Genomic DNA, 11,818 nt, shown 5'->3' with positions numbered 1-11,818 from the left:
ATGCAATCTCGCATTATATTACAACCGGAGACAGGGCCTGAAAATTATATAGATGAATGTTACAAGGTGTCCACATTTCTAGCAATCTATAGCCACATTCTATATCCCACATAGGATAGGAGTTGTTGGCCTAGTAGTACCCATAGCCCTATGATCCCACCTCCACCGTAAACAACAAAAAGAGGGAAGAAAACAATGTTGAGGAGGAGAGAGCCAAATGAGGAGGTCGGATACACCAAAGGAAAGGTCGACGATGAAGGGCGGGAAGATCACTTGCAAAGATATGTGGTGCTGCCGCCATAACAAAAAGATTCCATGGAATTGAGGTACCTTTTGCAAACTTTTAATTTATGAATTGAATGAAATAAATTTTTATTTAGTACTAAGCCATGATTTGTAACCATATATATATATATATATGATAGGCCAGGTTGCAAAATGAACCAGGACAGCCAAATGATGCAGCAACTAATGATGTGGAACAATCTGAGGTGATTTCTTTTTCCCCTTCCGCTTATGTGATTTTCATGTATTGGGTATAAGAATTAACCATCCAGTAATATAATTGCAATGATTTCGACAGGACAATGCCAATAATCCTATGGATGCAATTGATCCACAGGTTTTGGAGGAACATTTCCAGTTAGTATGTTTGGAGTCATTTCCTTTTTTTTTAACATTGTTATGGCTGATTTGTTTTCCTTGACATTGTCAGGTTAATAACGTCATTCAAACAGAAATGAATAACCAACCTAGTGAAACTCAACAAATTCAAGTGACAACCATATCACAGGTAATGTAATATTACTGCAAAAAAATTACAACATTAGATAGGTGATCTGTTTCCAAAATTGCAGGTTATTGATACACAGCAACCTGCTCTCCAGAATTTACCAATTAAAACTGAAAGGAGGCCAATGAAGAGCAAAATTGAGACTGGAGGAGGAAAGAAAAATAACACAGTTGTAGGTGCTAAGCAACATGATGTAACAAATCCTGTGGAACCTACAACCAACAGAGAATCAAGCAAGAAGGCTCCTGCAACCTCAACAGCTCCTGTGTTGAGACCCAGAATGAAGAACAAAAACATGGAAGCCAAGACTCAAGCGGGACCTCCAATGAAAAAGAAAAAAGAATGGGTTCCTCCTGGTATTGAAAAGTTTGCACCAGCTGCAGGAAATACTAGCTGAAGAGCAGTCTCATAATCTTATTACCTTGTTTTGACATATTAGTGGCATTTTGACAATGTAAACCTACTAATAGATGTGCTTAGTTTCTATTGACAGGCTACTGCTATTCTAATATTGTAAACATATATATTTTTGTCTCCAAGAATACTTAACATAATATGAATGAAAACTGCAAATTTTGATCCCAATATTTTTATATCGAGTTCTCAGGGTCATTTGTTCATTAGGAAAATGCTTATCGTTATAAATGGTAATTGTTAAAAAGATGCAGGAAATACAAACTTGGTATTGATATAAATGGCTTGAATATCATGTTGAATTCATTGATATTTAAACAAATGCTGACTCAATTCAGCTAATACAGATTATGATAAGACAACACATTAGTTAAATTGAAATTCAAACATTATCAAAGTTTCTGCTGTATCATCCATCCAATTAACACAAAAATTAAATTTCATTAATAGCAACAAAAAAATTATTACAAACAATTTTCGAAAAGCAAATAACTCCGTAGTTTCTATACAAAAAAATAATAGTGAAGATGAAGCAACTAATTCATCGCATGAATTTCTATACAAAAAAATGATCTAAATATAATGTACTCAAATAATAAATTCAAGTAACATTGTAACTATCTAAAGTCCTCCAAAATCTTAAAGAGTTCGGAAGAGGATTTCATCTGGTATATGGTGGACGGCTGGTTAGTTCGCGTTCTCCAAGCCTCTGGAGGGGGCAAAACGAGGAGGCCAAAGCGTGTGACTGGCGTTCTCTAAGGCAAAGATGACGACCCCGACGGATGGCTGGCGAGCAAAGCAAGGGGAAGGGGCAAAACGGCAAAGGGGAGGGGAACGGCTGGCTTTCTCTAGGGCAAACCTAACGGGCAAGGAATGGGAAAGGAGGAGAGTGAGAGAGAAGAGGCTGATGTGGCATCCTCCGTGGCAATAAGGGCCGCCACTCGGATAAGTCATCCAGCTGGTAATGCCACATCTTCATCCGACACGGAAAAATAAAATCCACGGCTGCATTCCGGTGGACACATCAGCAAACCCTCACCGGAATCATCTCAGTGCCCTCCCGTTGTAAGGAAATCAAATTGCAGTGCTCAAATTGATACAAATCGAAATAAGGTGCTCAAAGTGAAATAAGTACATACTTAGGTACGCACAGAAGAAAATTTACCAAAATATTAAGGTAATATAGAAATTGTATCAGTAGGGCTAATATAGTAGTTGAAAATATAAGTAATCACATGAAATATATATATATTTTGTACCGGAGAAGAAAGATGTAAAAAATATATCATTGTGAAAATAATGTGATATTTAAATAATCTTTAAAATATTGATATTGTACTAGAAATAACACTTTAATTTACTATGTAAATAAATATAGGGACTTTCTAGTAAATTACTAGAAAGTCCCTGACCTACTAATATGGAAACTGTATTTGTAGGGCTAATACAGTTAATTATGAAAATACTCATGTGATTACAATTTTAATATATATATATATATATATATATATATATATATATATATATATATATATATATATATATATATATATATATATATATATCTCTTAAATTTATCGAATTTTGATAAAAAAAAAAAAAGCTTTCCTCAAAATCATTTGGGAAAATATGATTCTCTTGAACCCAAAAAATTTTAAATTAAGCAAATGGTTTCTTTTGTGTTAATGTACCAGGTCCTAATTGTTTAATAGAGGATGTTAGTTAATTATATAATTAAAATGAAAAATAATTAGTAAGCAACAACACTAATTTGGTGCAATTAACCACTAATGAAATATGGCTCAAAGGATTGTCAGTTGTATGAAAATGCTAACATATGAACATATTTATATAGATGAGAAGATATAGTATTGTATATTATCATTAATTAAATTTAGAATATCTTAGTAGGTATATTTATATATATCAAAAATTTGATATAAAGTTCATTTAATAACTCTACAAATAATATAATATAAACAAAATTTTTAAAAAATTAAATAAAATTAAAATTTGTAGCAATTTTGTTACAATTCTATTGCAATTTTGTAATGTCATAATTCCATTGCACATTTTTGTTGCAAATTTGCAACGGAATCATTCTGTTGCGAATTCCAGTTGCAAAATTATAACGCTATTGTATACATTACCACTCCGTTGCAAAGTCATCGAAAAGTTTCTCCCGTGCTCTTCTCTCCATATTTTTGTAACAAAAATTTATGCCATCGCTAATCCGTTGCAAATCTATTGCAAATTAGGCTGCAAATCCGTTTCAAAATCGCTCCCACTATTTTTTTCAACAAATTTTTTGTCTCATTGCAAAGTCCATTGCAAATTTTCGATGCCATTGCAAAGCTATTCCAATTCTGTTGCAAAAGTGCAACGGAATATGTCCGTTGCAAATATCCATTGTAAAACCATAATTTTCTTGTAGTCACTACAACAAAAATGGGTTTTTGTGACATTTTTCATGTGTTGTAAAATAGCCAAAAACCATTACAATAGCTCTATGCCGATTTTTGTAACAAATGTCGAATATATGTTATAATTGCGATAGTCTGTATACTTTGTTGTGACATTTCCATGAACTTTCGGTACCTATATATTCCGACATTTATTGTGATATTATTCCAACATTTGTAAATAGTCTCAATATGAATTTTATTCCAACATTTGTATATGGCTTGAGCAACACTTTTTTTATTTTGTTCATCATTTGCAGGTGTCGCCACAAGTTTTTATCACATTAATTTTGAAATATTACAACATTTACAATTGTTGTTATAGAAATTCTACAGTAACATTTGTTAAAGGTCTCTTATATTACTTATATTAATCTTTTGTAAATATTGGTTTAACAAAATAGAAATTGTGAATCCCAATTTAAGTTGATATTTTTAAATGTTGGTAAAAGGTATTGTACAAAAATTAAATGTTTGTAAATGTTTATACAAAAATATTTAGAAATGTTTTAAAATTAAATTTCATTTATAAATGTTTGTATAAAAATTGTTTAGTAGCATTTGTTAAGTGTTTCTTAAAACTCTTATATCGACATTTCATTATTGTTGTTTTAACCGTGTAGTTTTTGTGAATAACAATGAAATGCAACATTTGGAAGTGTTGAAAAAATATTGTATAATTTTTCACAATACTAATTTCAATATTATTTATATACAATTTATATATATAAATATGAGATAAAATTTAAATCTATAAAATTAATTTACATAATCTAATAAAATAGTAATTATAATTATTTATCAAAAATACAAAAATCCAACCTAGCACTAAAACAATAATTAAAATACTATTAACAGGATCTACAAATCTCAAATTAATAACTTTCAAACATTATAATAAAGCTAACGCTTTAATACTTCGAATTGTCTTCAAATTTATCATGGTGGTCTCTTATTTGCAAAATAAAATATACAAATACATTAGTTGATTTCCAAATCAATTTAAAAAAGAAAAGTGATAAATAAATAATAAAATTTTAAAATATAATCACTAATTAAAATAATATTAACATGATCTACAAAAAAATAACTTTCAAACATTATAATAAAGCTAAGGCTTCAATCCTTGGAATTACCTTTAAATTTATCATGATGTCCTCTTATCTTCAAAAATAAAATATACAAATACATTAATAGATATCCAAATCAATTTAAAAATGAAAAGTGATAAATAAATATTAAAATTTAAAATTTAAAATTTAAATTTTGAAATTTTAATTATTAATTAAAATAATATTAACATGATCTACATATCTCAAAGAAATATCTTTCAAACATTATGATAAAGCTAAGGCTTCAATCCTTGGAATTATCTTTAAATTTATGATGGTGGTCTCTTATTTGCAAAAATAAAATATACAAATACATTAGTAGATATCAAATTCAATTTAAAAAATAAAAGTGATTAATAAATAATAAAATTTATAAAAATGATAATAGGATCATTACCGTTATAATGAAATTGAGAAATAGTTAATTGAGAACAAGGACTACTTCTACTATCTCCAACCTACAACAATTTTTATTTTTTAACAAAATCAACATAATACAACAATAAAAATTAAATTAAATTAAATTTCAACATATATGACATATTAAAATCAATAATATACTAATTTGAAATATAAAAAAAAAAAGTAAGTGAAGAATATATAATTTGCATAAAAAGAATACAAATAAATTTTTTTTTTTTTAAATGGATAATATATGATTCGTACTATAATAAGAACCCTTAAAAAATTTAACTTAGAAAAAAAGGATAAAATATAAAACTTCAACAAACCTATCACCTATGTGTGGGTCATAACTATAATGATGACCTTATAAAAAATAAAATATATAAAGGGAAAATTGCAAAACTTCACCAAAACTATGAGTGTCTCATAGCAAGAACCTTATAAAAATTTTATAAAAACGGAGCTAACTCTAAAATTTCAATAAAACTAGGGTTAAATAAAAAATAAAAAATAAAAATAAAAAAAGAAATTTCAAGGGTTAAAGCCTTAGATCCATGCCATGACCACCACATGATATCATGACCTCCCCATCATCACATCGGCAAGGAGAAAAGCCAAAACACATTTTAATTTTCAATAAAAAAAAAAGAGTATATTTTGGGAGATCTCATCCCAATTAAATTCAATCTTCTTTTTTTTATAAAAAAAATATTCTCCAGCCTAAGTTTAGATTAATTAAAATTATCATACTTTTTATAACAAAAACTAATTAAAAACTTAATCATCTATCAACATCCATCAAAATAAACAAAAAATTAATATTTAAATAATATCACAAGAAAACAATGGAAAAAATACTATAAAATAAAGAAAAATCGAGGTACTTACTTTTTCTGAACTTTACTTTTGATCTTTTACATTATTAGGGTTTCTTTCTTGCCTAATAGATCTTGTATATATAAGCCGCACATGTAGGTTTTTGCGCTCATAAAAAAAAATTGCAGCCTAATTTTTGGCACTCTTGAAATTCAAAATATTACCAATTTAATTTTTCCTTGAATACCCTTTTCTATTTCAAATTATCTTTCATATTTTTTGAATATATATCTATATATATATATATAATAACTTAAAATAACATTTTCAAATATGTCATAACAAATTGATGTAATAAAAGTCATATTAAATTATGACATTTGTTACACAGGTCATAATAAGCATCTTAACAAATATTATTGTACCGATATTTCTTTGAAACGACCATAAAATCTTCAAAAATATCGCAAAACAAAAACCTATTGTGACTATAAGTAGAAATGTTATTATAAAAGTATGAATAAATAAAAGTGTATCAACATTTATTACAACTATCTCTTAAAAGTCATTTTAATGGTTTACAGTAACACTTATCAAAATTGTTGTTTCAAAAATATCACAGTGAGACTCTTTTGTTGTAGTGAGTTATATCACAAAGCCAACCATCTATCATGTCCTTGATGTCTCTATGTATATATTTAGTTGTTGTGAGAGACTAATAATATTTGTGTGTGTGTGTTTGTATGTGTTTGTGTTTTCTTACAATATGTATATGGATTTAAAAAAAACAAAAAAAAAAAAAAGTTGTTCTTTAGTTTATTATTTTTGTAACTTTTATGGTATGAGATTAATGAATTAAAATATTAATATAGTCTTTGATGTTATCTCATATATATATATATATATATTAGAAACAAATTTGATAGGCTATTAAAGCATCTTAATTCATAAAATTTATTATTTTGGGTGAGCTACGAGACCTATAGTGGAAGATTTTTCTGCTGCTATAGTATACTTTAAAAATCTATGGCGGTAGAAATGTTCCATCGTTATAGGACTTATAACGGCAAAAGTTTACGTCGCTTCAGATCATTGTGCAGGTCTAACCTAGCAAATGTGATAGCTGCAAAAGTGTACATTTGTTGCTAAAAATATATAGTGACCAAAGATTAAATGACTAATTGGTTATTCACCACTATAGAGGTATTGAGGCTAAAATGAGGCCTATAACAACAGATTTTTCCACCGTCTCTTTCTTGTAGTGATGCTTATGTTCCCTTTCACTAGTTGGAAACTTTAAAAGTTAGCAATCCAACTCTACACATTGGATTAACATCTTCGACATAGTTTAGTATTTAAAATAATTTTATAATCTACTTGAAAACCTATAGAATTTGCCTTACTTAACCACTTCAATTTTATGCTTAATCAATAACTCGGCAACTCAAAATCAATCAATCTGAGTAGCCAACAATCACGCCCAATTAACTTTAATAACATGAATTTTATTTAATATATTTATTAAATTATGTTTTATATTTTATAATGTTCATTTTATGTTATATTGCTTCAAATGTAAATTCACATATGCGCAATGGTCTAATGAATAAAAATCCTTCAGGACTAATTTATATAGTTTATAACAAGAGAAAATAATCTGTTCTAGCTAGCTAGAATGCTACATATAAAACTCCATTTAAATATATAACTATGATGACCCTATACTTAAAAATGAACAATAACAAATAAAATGTGGCCATCGAAAAAATAAAAAATGAAAAAAAAAATAATAATAATAAAAGGGTGGAATAGAGAGCATGCCTAGATGAGGCCCAAATTCTACTAATTTATAAACCAAATACAATCCAAATACTTGCATACGGAACTCAAATTCTTACTAGTGTCATACATGCATGGCTGTTTTACAAGGCAGCAATATGACACTTACAATGGCTGTTACAACAGACTCAACCTTACACAATAACCCTTTATTGCACCACTAACATACATATATTATTATTAAGATCATCATTTGCTGCCAAACTCAAGGACTAGGGAGAGCCACTTCTTTGCTAGGAGGGAAGTAAGGGTGATGTGGGTGATGGGAAGAGAAGGGAGGGGAAGGAGGAAGCTGGAACTTAGGGTGTGCATGATACTTAGGAAAAGGAGGCATTGGTGGCCATTCATGGGAAGGAGGAATCTGGTACTTAGGGTGTGGATGGTACTCAGGAATAGGAGGCAGTGGCTTCTTATAAACAGGAGGATACTTAGGAACATAAGTAGGCTTATTATACACAGGTGATGATGGTGGGCTTGGATTTGGCGTCGGCTTATATACCGGTGATGGTGGTGAGCTTGGATATGGTGTCGGCTTATATACCGGTGATGGTGGTGGGCTTGGATTTGGCTTTGGCTCATATACCGGTGTCGGATATGGTGATGGGTTTGGCATTTTGTACATATGGTGGTGGTGGAAGAACTTGTGCAAGAGGAAGACTGAGGAGCAAGTAGATGAGGAGAATGGGAGCTTTGATGTGGAGGTGGAATAGGTGAGCTTGTTTGAATTGAGTTTGGATTGGAGAAGGATGATGTTGGAAGGAGATTGGTGTGGGCATGGAGTGTTGGAAGCATCATGGAGTTGAGCAAAGCATTGGGTGGTTAGGTCGTCTAAGTGTCCGATGACATCGTCTGGAAGTTGTACGATGAACTCCCCTTTAGGGTTGAGTTCACTTGTGGCTTTGGTCACGTAGTAGGGTTCTTGCAGCTTGTTGATGACTTTGCATTTGATTGCTATTTGAAGTCCTGTTGATGAAACAGTTCATGTGAGAATTTAGTGTAGTTGAGATATTATCTTCAGTTGGAATCATACACGTTTGGTTTTATGTTAGTTTAATTATTATCTTATGATAATAGATTTTTATTATTGATGGAGTTTATTGGTATTATCATGAATATCAAAAGTTCATGATGGAAAGATTATATAATGAACTTCATTGCTTTAGTTTTGTTTCTCTAACATTCAAGTGGTTCCCAAAGACAAATCTGATATTCTCTTGATGGACAAGCAGGGGGGAACCAAAACTAAAATTAAGAGGGTGTTGAATTTAAATTTAATTTTTTTAAATTTTAAATAATTCTATTAATTCAAACTTGAGACTATAATAATTAGTATTTTAAAAATATAAAATATATATCCATCTAAAAAATTTGGTTTATGTGTAAAATTGCTATCATATCTATATAATTAAGGATTAACTCAACTAGTTAAGTACTAAATCAACAAATAATGTAATTAAAAAATAACTTTAAACAAATTCATATATAAGTCAATTATTAAATACAACAATTATTCAACAAATAATCTAATGAATAATTAAAATTTTCATAACAAATATATAACATTTTTTCACAATAATTTTCATAATGAAACAAATATTTAACAAATATCTAACAATCATTCAACAAATATAAATATTTTCACACAACAAATAATCACACATAAATTAAAAAAATTAAATTAGATATCAAACAAACATGAAAAAATGATAAATCCTTATGATGAAAAGAAAACATAATCTTGGAGATAATTGATCAAAGAGAAAAAACTCACCAATCCATGAGATTTGCAATGTTCTTTTGTTTTAGAGATTTTGCTATAGTAATTGCATTTTTTAAATTTTATTTTTATTTTTATATTAATATCCTAAATATTGATAATTATGTATTGATAAGTTCAATAAAAAAATCTATATATATAAAATTTAAAAATAAAAATATTTGATGATTTATGTTTGGCTAGCTACATTATTTATTATCACTCAACATCAAATTTATTTAATATAGTAATTTATTATTTTTATTTACTTTTTTTAAAATAATATGAGGTAGAATTTTTTAAAATAAAGAATTGCATCTTCCATATGAATTTATAATGATTAATATTTTAATTATATATATAATATAATTATGAATATATATATATATAATGGAGTAATGGGGTGCTTGAGCGCGCACACAGAGAGCACACACAGATCGTGTGTACGTGTTTACTGTTTACATATATATATATATATATATATATATATATATATATATATACATATTCAAAGCGCGCACACACAGAGAGCACAAACAAAGTTTATATCCATGAATGAATACATACCTTTAAAAGCATTCTCATGCTTGATGTTCTTCTCATCACAGTCCAAGCACTCAGTTGCACCAACAACTTCAGCAAAAACCCCACTCTCTTGTGCACTAAAACTCCTACTTGAGCAACTGATCAAGCTCATCAAACTCAACAACACTACCACACTGAGCACCAAGCCAAAGTCTCTGGCAAGCGGCTTTACCGCCATTTTCAAACACTAGGTACTTCACCTGAGCTTCTTGTGCTTATAGTTCCAGGATTAGTGTGCATCGCCTCCTTGCATTATATAGTGCATGGAGTTCTAGCTCTCTAGCAACAGTAGTGTACGCACTGCTTTAATGGCTTCAACTAAATTTTTGGGTTTCTTAATTGGATGCAACCAAAGTAGCTGATCACTCTTGTCTATTCTCTAAACCTACTTTTTCCTCTCATAAACACCATCATTTTAGTGCACCTAAAACTCACAATTTGTGTTTGCGCTTTTTGTCGGAAGAGAGATGAGAGTTGAGCATTCAGTACCTGTTGTTTTTAGCTAACTATGAGGGATATGAGACATAGCATGCTATTCTTAGTGGATTTCTATGTGTGTTTTTTTTATTTTAAATGATAAAAATGGATAAATTATATTGATAGATAAATTAGTTAGGGAATGCAAATGACAATATATTCAAAGATTTTTTATTTTTTTATTTTATTATTTATTTATTTATTTATTTTTACCAATGTGGACAAGCTACTATCAGTTAGGAGTCTATCACCAACATAGTTGTGTTAGTCACCTTAGTACTCACCAAGCCAACTACAATGGCAACCCATTGGCTGACCGGTCTAGTCAAAGGAATGTGCACACATAGGTGTGAAGTTAATCTCTCAATGCAATCACAATGGCAACCCATTGCCTGACCGATCTAGTCAAAGGAATGTGCACGCATAGGCATGAAGTTAACCAAATGGACCCTCATCTAGCATATGTGCAGAGTTAATTCTTCATACTCACTTCTAGAGGATCGATCTTGGGTCTCCTCCCACACACTAGGGATCCTTTGTCTAACAACCTGACCAGAGGTCTTTGGCCATTAAAGAGAATTGGTGCTAATACTTCAAAAACAAAAAATTAAACCTATTGGAGAATAACAGAACATAGAAATAATTGGTGCTGATATTTAATAAAAGCAAAACTATTCGGAGAGCTGCACCTGGAGGCGTGGAAGACCATCCGAAGGGAAAGGTGGCCTTTGCTTTGTGAATATGTTTTTGATATTGCATTTAAAAGATAATATTAAATTTCATATTTATTATAATTTTAATTAAATGAATAATTTGAAATATTTTCTTAAAATCTGTTAACATTAATTATTTACTTATGTTTTGCTTTTAGTGGTCACTCAAGTTAATTAGTTAAGTATGACATCAAAGTGTAAGGGGAGGTCATGGGTTCAAATCTCTCCCCCAACAGTACTGTTCTCCCATACTGTTCATACACTGTTCACCCGAGATTCCTATATTATTCTCATACTGTACATATACTGTACATCCGGATTTCAGATCTTTGTTTAGATCTGCTTTCTATTCATAAAAAAGGGCGCTTGTCGTCTATTATTCAAAAATTAGTTAATAGCCACTAGATATTTTTTTCAATAAAATGAGCAAACCACTCACCTTAACT

The 11,818-nt window shown here is 29.7% G+C and overlaps 1 protein-coding gene and 1 long non-coding RNA gene across 2 annotated transcripts; one reads left to right on the top strand and one right to left on the bottom strand.

Moving 5' to 3' along the window:
* Positions 1–457: 457 nt before the first annotated feature.
* On the top strand, positions 458–905 carry LOC120283509. Its single transcript, XR_005543286.1, has 3 exons — positions 458–491; positions 584–793; positions 858–905. It is a non-coding gene; the product is annotated as an uncharacterized LOC120283509 (long non-coding RNA).
* Positions 906–7,800: 6,895 nt separating this feature from the next.
* LOC120283377 (proline-rich protein 4-like) lies at positions 7,801–10,417 on the bottom strand. The gene is made up of 2 exons (XM_039290046.1): positions 10,165–10,417; positions 7,801–8,804 (listed from the first exon to the last, which is right to left on the bottom strand). Exons 1-2 carry the CDS (start codon positions 10,358–10,360, stop codon positions 8,047–8,049), a joined length of 954 nt encoding a protein of 317 aa, XP_039145980.1. The 5' UTR covers positions 10,361–10,417; the 3' UTR covers positions 7,801–8,046.
* Between the last annotated feature and the right edge of the window lie 1,401 nt (positions 10,418–11,818).

This window comes from Dioscorea cayenensis, chromosome 19 (genome assembly GCF_009730915.1).
Source record: "Dioscorea cayenensis subsp. rotundata cultivar TDr96_F1 chromosome 19, TDr96_F1_v2_PseudoChromosome.rev07_lg8_w22 25.fasta, whole genome shotgun sequence".
Lineage (NCBI taxonomy): Eukaryota > Viridiplantae > Streptophyta > Magnoliopsida > Dioscoreales > Dioscoreaceae > Dioscorea > Dioscorea cayenensis.
The sequence above is the reverse complement of the archived record's forward strand: the minus strand, read 5'-3'. Positions and strand labels throughout refer to the sequence as shown.

Bases quoted from the DNA above. Each gene is read 5' to 3' on its own strand.
- LOC120283377 (XM_039290046.1), bottom strand. From the start codon at position 10,360: ATGGCGGTAAAGCCGCTTGCCAGAGACTTTGGCTTGGTGCTCAGTGTG. The intron at 8,805-10,164 runs GTATGTATTCAT...TTTCATCAACAG, and splicing joins GCATGAGAATGCTTTTAAAG to GACTTCAAATAGCAATCAAA.